Here is a 12,432-nt window from a genome sequence, read left to right as displayed (position 1 = left end):
TGTGCATGTGATTGTTTTTTTTTGTCATAGGAAAGAATAAAAGAACGAGCTTGAATTTTCCATCCGCGGGATATCCCAAAGCGCTTCACAGCCAATTAACGGTTTCATGAAGTGTTTATTTCTGGGCAAGCACAGAAGGCAATTTTCAAACAACAAGGTCACTGCAGAGAGCAATGAGATAAATGACCAGTTTATGTGGTGTTATGATGCTGGTTGAGGAATCAATGTTGGCTGGGACACTGGGAAAACTTCCCTGCTCCTCTTTGAATGGTGCTGTAGAATAGCTTACAGCTGCCCAAAGAGGCAGATGAGGCCTTGGTTTAACATCTCACCCAAGCATCGGAACCTGTGACAATGCAGTCGTCCCGCAATACTAAAGTGTCAGCTTAGGTCATTTCATTGTCCTGGAGTGTGTCTTGAATAATTGGGCCCATAATTTACGGTCAGCGACGAAGCGACAGAGATCGCTGTTGACCTCGAAGAAAGCTGAGCATAGAGATCTCGCGATCCACATGGCGAGCACTTAAGCTTGCTTGACGTGAGATTGATTGTAGCGCTGACAAAAGGGGATTCCCAGCGTGGAGCGGCAGTGATGTCATCAAACCGTCTAAGCAGCCAATCATGTTGAAGAATTCTCACAGAGAGCAAACCAGGAAATAAAAAAGCACAGATTATCTGCACTTTTAACAAATATTACCAAAAGCAAAATAAAGATTGGGATATTCCCATAGGTTTAAGGTAGCAGCTAAAATATCATGCGCAAACTTAAAACAATATATATTTTTGTTTTAAATCTAGTAATTTTTATCGTAAGGGAGAAATTTGACCCATATAAAATGAGTTTTTCAGGGCCAGCACAGTTGTTCAGCAGTCAATACGCTGTTAAAACTCCGGTTGTACCTATTCCAACAAGACATATCATTTAATGGGGTGTTTATCAGTGATATTAACATAGAAAAGCACAAGTTTTCGACAGTTCTACTGATTTCACTGATTTTCGGCTATGTGGTTGGGGGGGAGGGCGGGGTTATCCACAGCCTGTGGGGGAGCAGGAAATGACTGACCACCTGGTAGCATAGTGGTTATGTTGATGGGCTAATATTCCAGAGGCCAGGACTAATGATCCAGAGACGTGAGTTCAAATCCCATCGTACAGTCCTTGTGGAAATAAAATTCCGTCTTCACACTGAGGGCACCCTCCATCGTGTTGTGTGACACTACTGCCGTGCTAAATGGTATAGATTCAGAACCGATCTAACAGCTCAAAACTGGGTATCCATGAGGCGCTAAGGGCCATCAGCAGCAGCAGAATTGTAATCCACCACGATCTGTAAACTCATAGCCCGGCATATTCCTCACTCTATCATTATCATCAAGCCAGGGGACCAACCCTGGTTAAATGAAGAGTGTAGAAGAGCATGCCAGCAGCAACTACAGGTGTAACTAAAAATGAGGTGCCAACCTGTGGAAGCTACAGCACAGGACTACATGCATGCTTAGCAGTGGAAGCAGCATGATATAGACAGAGCTAAGCGATCCCACAATCAACGGATCAGATCAGAGCTCTACAGTCGTGAATGGTGGTGGTGGTACTGTTTGTGGGAGCTTGCTGTGTGAAAATTAATGCCACGTTTCCTACATTGCAACTGTGATTACATTCCAAAATAACTTAATTTTCTGTAAAGCGCTCTGGGACATCCTTAGATTATGAAAGGCACAAACGTCTTTCTTTTTTCGACAAAACTCTTTGATTCCCCTCTGAAAATAATTTGCCCAACACTGTTTTGGTTTTCAGTGCAGCGCCCCTTTAAGACACCGTTGTGCTTGATTTTGCGAAATCGACGCGAAGTCCTTTAATGCGGCCCATTTTAATTACCACCCTTTTTCAGTTTCAGAATCAGAACGAGTACAGCAGGTTTGTCCGTTTGGCTTCTTCACCCACCCATGCTCTTTTCATTTGGGTCCGCAATTTTGTCTGTAAAATTGGCGAAGAAGCAGAACTCTTCATGTCTCTTTACGACCCTCACGAGCAGAAGATAATCAGGTGAGAGTTTACAATTTGTTTCTTTTCCTCATTCCCTGGGATGTGGAACTTGTTGGCAAGGATGGCATTTTATTGACCATCCCTAATTGACCTGAAAGGTGGTGGTGGGCATTCTTCTTGAAGCAATCTGTGGGCCTTGATATTGTACACCTATATTACAGAAGAACATAAGAAATAGGAACAGGAGTAGGCCATATGGCCCCTCGAGCCTGCTCCACCATTCAATAAGATCATGGCTGATCATGAACTCAGCTCCACTTCCCTGCCCGCTCCCCATAACCCCTTATCCCCTTATTGTTTAAGAAACTTTCTTATTTCTATCTTAAATTTATTCAAGGTCCCAGCTTCCACAGCTCTCTGAGGCAGAGAATTCCAAAGATTCACAGCCCTCTGAATGAAAAAATTCCTCCTAATCTCTGTCATAAATGGTCTACCCCTTATCAAAGACATTGGAGGCTTTTCCTCGGAACATAGGATTGTTGGATGAAAAAAGACCAAGGTCCATCTAGTTCCTCCTGGTAGTCACATGAAACAACTATAATGGAGTTGTTAAATATAGCAATTAATCATAGCAATCAATCACCAAGAATTAGTCTACAACATACCCAGACAATACACGAGGAAGACTACAGTGATGGAGAGCTTTGGGAACCATAGGTCATTATAATCTACCAAAATTCTCTGGACTCAGGGGAGGTACCAGTGGATTGGAAAGCAGCTAATGTAACGCCTCTGTTTAAAAAAGGGGGCAGGCAAAAGGCAGGTAACTATAGGCCGGTTAGTTTAACATCTGTAGTGGGGAAAATGCTTGAAACTATCATTAAGGAAGAAATAGCGGGACATCTAGATAGGAATAGTGCAATCAGGCAGACACAGCATGGATTCATGAAGGGGAAATCATGTTTAACTAATTTACTTGAATTCTTTGAGGATATAACGAGCATGGTGGATAGAGGTGTACCGGTGGATGTGTATTTAGATTTCCGAAAGGCATTCGATAAGGTGCCACACAAAAGGTTACTGCAGAAGATAAAGGTACGCGGAGTCAGAGGAAATGTATTAGCATGGATAGAGAATTGGCAGGCGAACAGAAAGCAGAGAGTTGGGATAAATGGGTCCTTTTCGGGTTGGAAATCGGTGGTTAGTGGTGTGCCACAGGGATCGGGATCACAACTGTTTACAATATACATAGATGACCTGGAAGAGGTGACAGAGTGTAGTGTAACAAAATTTGCAGATGACACAAAGATTAGTGGGAAAGCAGGTTGTGTAGAGGACACAGAGAGGCTGCAAAGAGATTTAGATAGGTTAAGCGAATGGGCTAAGGTTTGGCAGATGGAATACAATGTCGGAAAGTGTGAGGTCATCCACCTTGGGAAAAAAAACAGTAAAAGATAATATTATTTGAATGGGGAGAAATTACAACATGCTGAGGTGCAGAGGGACCTGGGGGTCCTTGTGCATGAATCGCAAAAAGTTAGTTTGCAGGTGCAGCAGGTAATCAGGAAGGCGAATGGAATGTTGGCCTTCATTGCGAGAGGGATGGAGTACAAAAGCAGGGAGGTCCTGCTGCAACTGTATAAGGTATTGGTGAGGCCGCACCTGGAGTACTGCGTGCAGTTTTGGTCACCTTACTTAAGGAAGGATATACTAGCTTTGGAGGAGGCACAGAGACGATTCACTAGGCTGATTTCGGAGATGAGGGGTTTACCTTATGATGATAGATTGAGTAGACTGGGTCTTTACTCATTGGAGTTCAGAAGGATGAGGGGTGATCTTATAGAAACATTTAAAATAATGAAAGGGATAGACAAGATAGAGGCAGAGAGGTTGTTTCCACTGGTCGGGGAGACTAGAACTAGGGGGCACAGCCTCAAAATACGGGGGAGCCAATTTAAAACCGAGTTGAGAAGGAATTTCTTCTCCCAGAGTGTTGTGAATCTGTGGAATTCTCTGCTTAAGGAAGCAGTTGAGGCTAGCTCATTGAATGTATTCAAGTCACAGATAGATAGATTTTTAACCAATAAGGAAATTAAGGGTTACGGGGAGCGGGCGAGTAAGTGGAGCTGAGTCCACGGCCAGATCAGCCATGATCTTATTGAGTGGCGGAGCAGGCTCGAGGGGCTAGATGGCCTACTCCTGTTCCTAATTCTTATGTTCTTTTCGGTCCAGAGTTCCTCCCAAGTATTTACCACATGTCATGTCTCAAATTAATCATATAGTGTATCTCAAAATATTATTTTCTAGACAAAATCTATCGAATTTGCATTTGAATGAATCAATACTGACGGTTTCCATCGTCTTTCTGGAGAGCCTATTATGAACATAGGAACAACAAAAGACAGGAACAGACTATCTGGTCCATTGAGCCTCTCCCACACAATTGCGATACATTGTGTATCACAACATGGACACCCCACCCCACCCCAAAACATGTGCTCTCCTGGGAGAGTCAAAAAAACAGATAAAAAACCAGGACAATTTGAGAAAAAAAATCCAGGAAATTCCTCTCCAACTCATCTAGGCGATGGAAACTAGTCCAAGAGATCTCTTTTGCCATTAAATTCCCTTCAGTATCTACTTTCTGTAAGAAGTAATCTCCGCCGCAGCCAGAATTCAGTGAGTCTTCATCCACCATGTTGCGTATGCAATAGCTCAATAAGCTTAGTACCGTGAACCCACCCACCCACCCACTCACTCACCCACCCACCCACCCACTCACTCACTCACTCACTCACTCACCAACCCACTCACTCCCACTCACTCACTCCCACTCACTCACTCACTCACTCACCCACCCATTCACTCACTCACTCACTCACCAACCCACTCCCACTCACCTCACTCCCACTCATTCACTCACCCACCCACCCACTCACTCACTCACCCACCACTCACTCACTCACTCACACACCAACCCACTCACTCACACTCACTCTCACTCACTCACTCACTCACTCACTCACTCACTCACTCTCCCACTCACTCACACTCACTCATTCCGATGTTGGGGAAGTCTAGAATCAAGGGACACAGTCTAAGGATAAGGAGTAAGCCATTTAGGACCGAGATGAGGAGAAACTTCTTCACTCAGAGAGTTGTGAACCTGTGGAATTCCCTATCACAGAGAGTTGTTGATGCCAGTTCATTTGATATATTCAAGAGGGAGTTAGATATGGCCCTTACGGCTAAAGGGATCAAGGGGTATGGAGAGAAAGCAGGAAAGGGGTACTGAGGTGAATGATCAGCCATGATCTTATTGAATGGTGGTGCAGGCTTGAAGGGCCGAATGGCCTACTCCTGCACCTATTTTCTATGTTTCTATGTAACTCATTCAGGTGCGACCTGACTCTACTTTATTAGCTCTTAAAGTGAGGATTAAACATGGAGCCTTTCTTTATATACAAGGGCTGCACATGGTCTGAGGCCCAATAACCTCCGATGGTCGCACCCCCTGGTGGCAGGTAAACCCAGGCATACATACATTACATCATTCCCTCCCAAGATCTTGGTATCAGTCCTATTTACAAATTGAGACAGTCCGGGGCTTACGGCTCCCTAGTTGATCGTCTCAGTTCAATTCAAGATCTGGGTGAGCTCTCCAAGTCATTCATGACTTGAGGCTGGGTAGCCAATCTAATGAGAGTGGCAGTGTCCATGTCGGGGATTGAAGGTCCAGATTCATTGACAACAGCAGGGTCTTCTGATGGCTGAATATGAATCGGTTGGTCATTGATGGTGTCTTCTTTAAGCTGTTCCTGTTCGTCTGTGTGCTGCAATTTCGTCTGATCAATATGCCTCCTGCATGTTTGCCCATTAGTGAGCCTGACAATAAGCACTCTGTTACCCTCCTTGGCCGTATTAGTCCCAATGACCCACTTGGGGCCTTGACCATAATTTAGCACGGGGGGCAGGATCATTGATAGAGATGTCGCGTGACACGGCAGTCGATCATGATACCACTGCTGATGTTAACGTCTGTTTTTGACGTGATTGTTAAGATCAGGGTGGACAAGCGAAAGCCTGGTCTTGAGACCTCTCTTCATCAACAGTTCAGCAGGGGGGACCCCGGTAAGCGTGTGGGGTCTCATCCTGTAACTAAGCAGTATGTGTGACAAGCGAGTCTGCAAAGAACCATGAGTTACGCGTTTCAGGCTCTGCTTGATAGTTTGGACGGCCCGTTCCGCTTGACCATTGTACGCTGGTTTGAACGGCGCTAACCTTACTTGCTTGATACCATTGAGTCTCATAAACTCTTGAAACTCCAAACTCGTGACGCACGATCCGTTGTTGCTCACAACGATGTCGGGCAGACCATGAGTGGCGAACATGGCACGAAGGCTCTCAATGGTGGCTGTGGATGTACTGGATGACATGATTACACATTCTATCCATTTGGAATACGCATCCACCACCACCAAAAACATTTTGCCCAGGAAAGGACCCGCATAGTCGATGTGGATCCTCGACCATGGTTTGGATGACCACGACCACAGACTTAGCGGAGATTCCACTGGTGTATTGCTTAACTGCATGCAAGTGTTGCACTGATGCACATGTTGTGGAAAAATATTTCCGAGACTGTATAATATATAAAGAGAGGTTTATTAAATCGGAGACAAAGCTTTGGGAGAAGTGTTAGAGACCCCTGTCTCTGAACCACGTCTCAAATTGGTATCTCCAGTGAGGTTCTTTTATCTTACAAATTACGTCACTTTACATCACATGCTTTATCACGAGTCCTTAAGTCTAATCATCGCATTACAAGGTTTACAAAGCTTTTCATCCAAGGCTGAGTTCTTGATATAAGCCAGCCTGCATTGTGACAGGGCATCATAAACAAGTGCAGGTCTTTTGGCATCGATATAGACAAACATCCCACTTATCTCTTCAGTTGTTCATTATCTCACTTTCCTATCTCCATAACTCAAGGCCAGCATACCTTGAAGTCTAACTGTGTTTTTTTATATAAAGCATAATGCATCAGTATTGTCCCTTACAAAATTCATTAAAGGGGAAAATAAAAACAAATGTTTGGTCCCGTATACTAGTCAGGTATATGTCCAAAAATCCGCTCCAACACACACATGACTCCAAATCAGAGTCAATGCCAGGCCACCAAACGTGAGACCTGGTAGTGGCCTTCATCATCACAATACCGGGATGGGTAGTGTGTAAATCCCATACAAATTTCTCCCTGCCTTTCTTGGGCATAACAACACGATTACCCCATAGCAAACAATCAGATTGAATTGATAGCTCATCTTTGCGATGGTTATAAGGTTTGGTCTCATCACACACTTCCCTGGGAATGGCCGACCAATCACCACTAAGGACACAACGTTTTACAACCGATAAGATCAGATCCTGACTGGTCCAGTTCCTAACTTGTTGAGCAGTGACAGGCGACCCTTCACTCTCAAAGGCATCCATGACCAATAGTAGGTCTGTGGGCTGTGGCGTTTCCACTTCTGGTGTGGGCAACGGTAAACGGCTCAATGCATCGGCACAATTCTCAGTGCTAGGTCTATGGCGAATGACATAATCATAGGCAGATAATGTTAGCGCCCACCTCTGGATGTGGGACGACGCGTTGGTATTGATACCTCTATGCTCTGAAAACAAAGATATGAGCGGCTTGTGATTAATTTCAAGTGCAAAACGAAGTCCAAACAGATACTGGTACATCTTTTTAACCCCATAAATGCAGGGTACCATGCCATAGGCTCTTTCCGCTTTAGATATGCTTCTCGATGTGCATGCAATGGGTTGTAGTTTGCCTGACTCATTGGATTGTTGGAGCACGCAACCAACCCCATGTGATGAAGCGTCACAGGCCAAAACTAAAAACGCTTGCACGGGTCATAATGTACCAGCAATTTGTTGGAACAAAGCAGATTTCCGAAAGGACACCTGTTGTAACTGAACAGCCTTTTATGCGTATTGATGCATGTAAGTTTCTTCGAAGACTCGACAAGCTCTTGTGTCATATAGGCTGACATCAGATCCAATTTGGTGAATGGCTTTCCCCCGGCTAGTGTTGCAAACAAGTCGTCAGCCTTTGGTAACACGTACTGATCCTGTTTCGAAACTCGGTTGATCGTAACCTTGTAGTCTCCACAAATCCTGACAGTGCCATCACTCTTCAGCAAAGGAACAATGGGACTAGCCCATTCGTTAAATTCGACCGGTGAAATGCCCCCTTCACTTTGGAGTCTGTCTAGTTCGATTTCAACCTTCTCCCTCATCATGTACAGGACTGCCCGGACTTTGTAATGGACAGGTCTTGCATCTGAGTTCAGGTGGCTCTGCACCTTGGCTCCTGTGAAGTTGCCGATGCCCGGTTCAAACAGCGAGGGAAATTTACTCAGCACTTGAGCACATGAAGCATCATCCACCAAGAGAAAGCTTTAATATTGTTCCAGTTCCACTTTATTTTTTCGAACCAACTCCTGCCAAACAGCGTTGGACCATTGCCTGGAACGATTCACAGCGATAGATCATGAACCGTCCCATCGTACAACACCTTGAGTGCTGCACTGCCAATCACTGGTATAAGCTCTTTGGTGTAGGTACGCAATTTTGCATTTACTGGACTCAGCTTGAGTTTCACGGCCTTGGTGTCCCACAGCTTTTCGAAAGTCCTCTGGCTCATAATTGACAGACTCGCACCTGTGTCTAATTCCATAGATACCGGCACGCTGTTCAATTTTACTTCAATCATTATCGGTTGGCTCTTTGTCAGGAACGAATGTACACTATACACTTCCCCCTTGGGTATCTTGGGTTGCATTGCCGGATCCGCTCCGGATCGGTCATCATCACCCATGTGGTGTGTCTGAAACGGCACTGATGAGGCCGCTGATTGCCCCCACAATGCCAAAAGGGTGAAATCGGATTCGTGCCCAATAACGGACTTCGAGCAGCTACAGGTTTCGCAAACACAGTCGGATAGGCCCTGCCAGGTGCAGCTCTGCCAACCGATGACACAATCTGCTGCATAATACTTGCCGTGGAGTTCCGACTCTGCGAGGATATCTGCTTTGTATTATCGACCGTGGTCAGGCAAGCCTGGGCGATCGTGATGACCCTGCTCAGATCCAGCGTCTCCACAGCCAGCAGCTTCTGCAGGATCACCTCGTGGTTTATGCCTATTACAAAGACGGCGTGCATCATGTCTTCCAACGCGGTTCCAAACTTACACAGCCCAGCGAGACATCTCAGGTTAGCAACAAACTCTGCCACGTTCTGGCCCTCAGAACGAACATACTTGTAAAAGCGATATCTCGAGATAATGATGTCTTCTTTAGGTTTGAGATGGTCCCGAATCAGAGTACACAATTCCTCATAGGTCTTTTCCGTTGGACGTGCAGATGAGAGCAGATTCTTTATGAGGCAATAGATCCGTGAGGAAAACCGCCATGCGTCTAACTGCGTCGGCGTCTTCATCCATCTTGTTGGCCACGAAGTACTGGTCGAGGCGATCTGTAAAACCCTCCCAGTCTTCTTCCTCCACGAATCGCTCCAGGATTCCAACAGTGCTCAGTTTTTTGTGTGTGTGAAAGTTCGTATTGTGCCTTGTCACCAAATGTTGCGTGTGCAATAACTCAATAGGCTTAGTACCGTGAACTCAATCAGGTACAACCTGACTCTATTAGCTCTCAAAGTGAGGATTAAACATGGAGGTTTTCTTTATATACAAAGGGCTGCACATGTGTGTCTGTGGCCCAATGACCTCCGATGGTCGCTCCCCCTGGTGGCAGGTAAACCCGGCATACATACATTACACACCGCATGAAATGACAGCTTTTTCCAGAGGTTTACTATTTTCTGGGAAAAGAATCACCTCCTGACATCTAATTTAGAACTAACACTGTACAACTTAAATTGGTGACCCCTGGTCCTGCCTATTCCATAGCTTGAATGTTTGCACGCTGAAATATTGGCCCTGAAATTCCGAGGAGGGCTTCCCTCGGGTAAATCCTGAAAAAGTAGAAATAAACTGCGCATTTATGTGGAGCTCCTACGCACGTTGGGACTTCCGATACACAGGCCTCTTCTCCCAAAGATGCACAGCGCGTGCACGTCAGGATGTCCGCAGGAGTCACGTGTGCCTGGACACCCAATCACAGGTAAGTATTTTCTCATTCATAGTAATAGGAGATTCGTAAGTTACAAATCTCCTATACTATGAATGAGAAAAACCCCAAAACGCACAAACACTATACAAAACATTTGAAAAATACCTCACACAATAAACTAATAGAAATTAAAAATGTTGCACATGTTTTTAAAATTTAAAAAATTCACGATTTTTAAAAAAAGTTAGGGTTAGGGTTTAAAATAAAATTATCTGACTGGGCAGGGTTTTAACATAAATGTGTTTTTTAAATTTTTATTTTAATTATGTTTTTTCTGTTTTTAAACTCTTATGCCTGTACAAGTAGGCTATATGCCTGCTTTGGCGAAAGATTTTAAAGGACATTTGTAGGGCAAGATATTCGGAAATATCGGAAATTTTGCCCTGCAAGTGTGCCCGCTCCCAAGATACGGAGGATCTGTCAAGACCAAAAACTTGACAGATTGGGAAATGTCGGTTTTCAGCGCATTGTGGGCTGAAAACCTTTTTTTACGTTGCCTTCCCGGGTCCGTAGAAACTTCGTACGGACCCGGGACATCGGAATTTCAGGGCAATTGTTTCCCCAATATTGTTTTCGATTGTGTAATTATTTTTGGCAGAACCAATTGAATCTCTGGTGCCAGCATTGATGTGTGTGGAGGATAAGTGAATTGTGTAGTGGTGAGCAGGACCAGCTCACCTAATCTGCTCTCGCAAAGCCTGAGGAAGTTCTTCCCAAACATGTCTTGTTTCGATTCCCAGCTGGGCTCGGTTCATGCTGAATTTGTATCTGCCAGTTCGTTAAATATCAGTGTAGATAACTTAGCAAGGTCAGTGGAGAACCTTTTATTTCCTTGGATCTTGTTGGATACTGTATGATGAAAAATAAATGCGTTCATGAAGAATTATTCTTTCCAGTTTTCCTTTTAGCACTCTCGTGAAGAGAACCTTCACAAACATTTACAATGACTCTGCATGTTTGTGGCCATATGGCTCAGTGGGTAAAACTCTTGCCTTTGAGTCAGAAGGTTGTGGGTTCAAATCCCAGTCCAGGAAATAAACACAAAATCTAGGCTGACACTCCCAATGCAGTGCTGAGGGAGTGCTATACTGTCGGAGGTGCTGTCTTTATGACGAGATATTAAACTGAGGCCCCGTCTGTCCTCTCACGGAGATGGAAAAGATCCCAAGGCACTATTTCGAAGAAGAGCCGGAGGGCTATCCCCAGTGTTGTGGCCAATATTTATCCATCAATCAATAAAACAAAAACAGATGATCTGGTCATTATCACATTGCTGTTTGTGGGAGCTTGCTGTGTGCAAATTGGCTGCCGCGTTTCCCACATTACAACAGTGACTACACTCCAATAGTACTTCATTGGCAGTAAAGCGCTTTCAGACGTCAAGTGGTCGTGAAAGGCGCTGTACAATTGCAAGTCTTTTCTTTCTTTAATAGGAAATCTTACTCCTATTAGATAAACACTTGAAGAGAAAACATTTACCTGGCTCTGGGGAAAGAGCAGGGAAGTGGGACTAATTGGATAGCTGTGCAAAAGAACTGGCACAGACATGATGGGCCGAATGGCTTTCTGTGCTGTATCAACCTATGATTCTATGGTCCTATTTTTCTTCTTTGATTTTCTTTCCTTCCTTCTCCTGAGGGTGTTGACTCTTGCATTAGGACAGGGACCCAAGGGTGGAAGCCACTCTCCAGTGTCTTGCCCAATAGCTTCGAATCATGAGATTGCTGACAGGCTACATGCTGATGGGCAATATCAAAATTAAGCCTGACTCCAGGGTTGTTGCCGATAATTGCTCCTATCTACGTTCCACAATGGATTAACTAACTTGGCACAGATAAGGGAATGAATTTGGGACGGCACTGGTCATGTGGTTTTTTGAGTTACCAGTTCCACTCCAGGAACTTGAGCACATAAATCCAGGCTGACACTCTAGTGCAGTACTGAGGAAGCGCTGCACTGTCAGCGGTACCATCTTTCGGATGAGGTGTTAAACCGAGGCCCCGTCTGCTCTCTCAGGTGGGCGTAAAAGATTCCATGGCACTATTGCGAAGAAGAGCAGCGGAGTTATCCGGTGTCCTGGCCAATATTTATCCCTCAGTCAACATAACAAAAACAGATTATCTGGTCATTATCACATTGCTGTTTGTGGGAGCTGGCTGTGCACAAGCTGGCTGCCACGTTTCCCACATTACAACAGTGACTACACTCCAAAAGTACTTCATTGGCTGTAAAACTGTAAAGTCCTGT

At 44.8% G+C, this 12,432-nt stretch overlaps 1 protein-coding gene across 3 annotated transcripts in view; it reads left to right on the top strand.

The window, feature by feature from the left end:
* LOC139236054 (dedicator of cytokinesis protein 2-like) overlaps positions 1 to 12,432 on the top strand; it is a 1,544,097-nt gene that overhangs the window by 221,631 nt on the left and 1,310,034 nt on the right. For all 3 annotated transcript variants that reach the window (XM_070866795.1, XM_070866794.1, XM_070866796.1), the window contains one exon: positions 1,890 to 2,044. In XM_070866795.1, the coding sequence (XP_070722896.1) occupies positions 1,890 to 2,044 (155 nt within the window). The remainder of the gene's footprint in view (positions 1 to 1,889; positions 2,045 to 12,432) is intronic.

This window comes from Pristiophorus japonicus, chromosome 2 (assembly GCF_044704955.1).
Source record: "Pristiophorus japonicus isolate sPriJap1 chromosome 2, sPriJap1.hap1, whole genome shotgun sequence".
NCBI classification, from domain to species: Eukaryota; Metazoa; Chordata; class Chondrichthyes; family Pristiophoridae; genus Pristiophorus; species Pristiophorus japonicus.
Note: the sequence above shows the minus strand (reverse complement) of the source record. Positions and strands in the feature narration are given on the sequence as shown.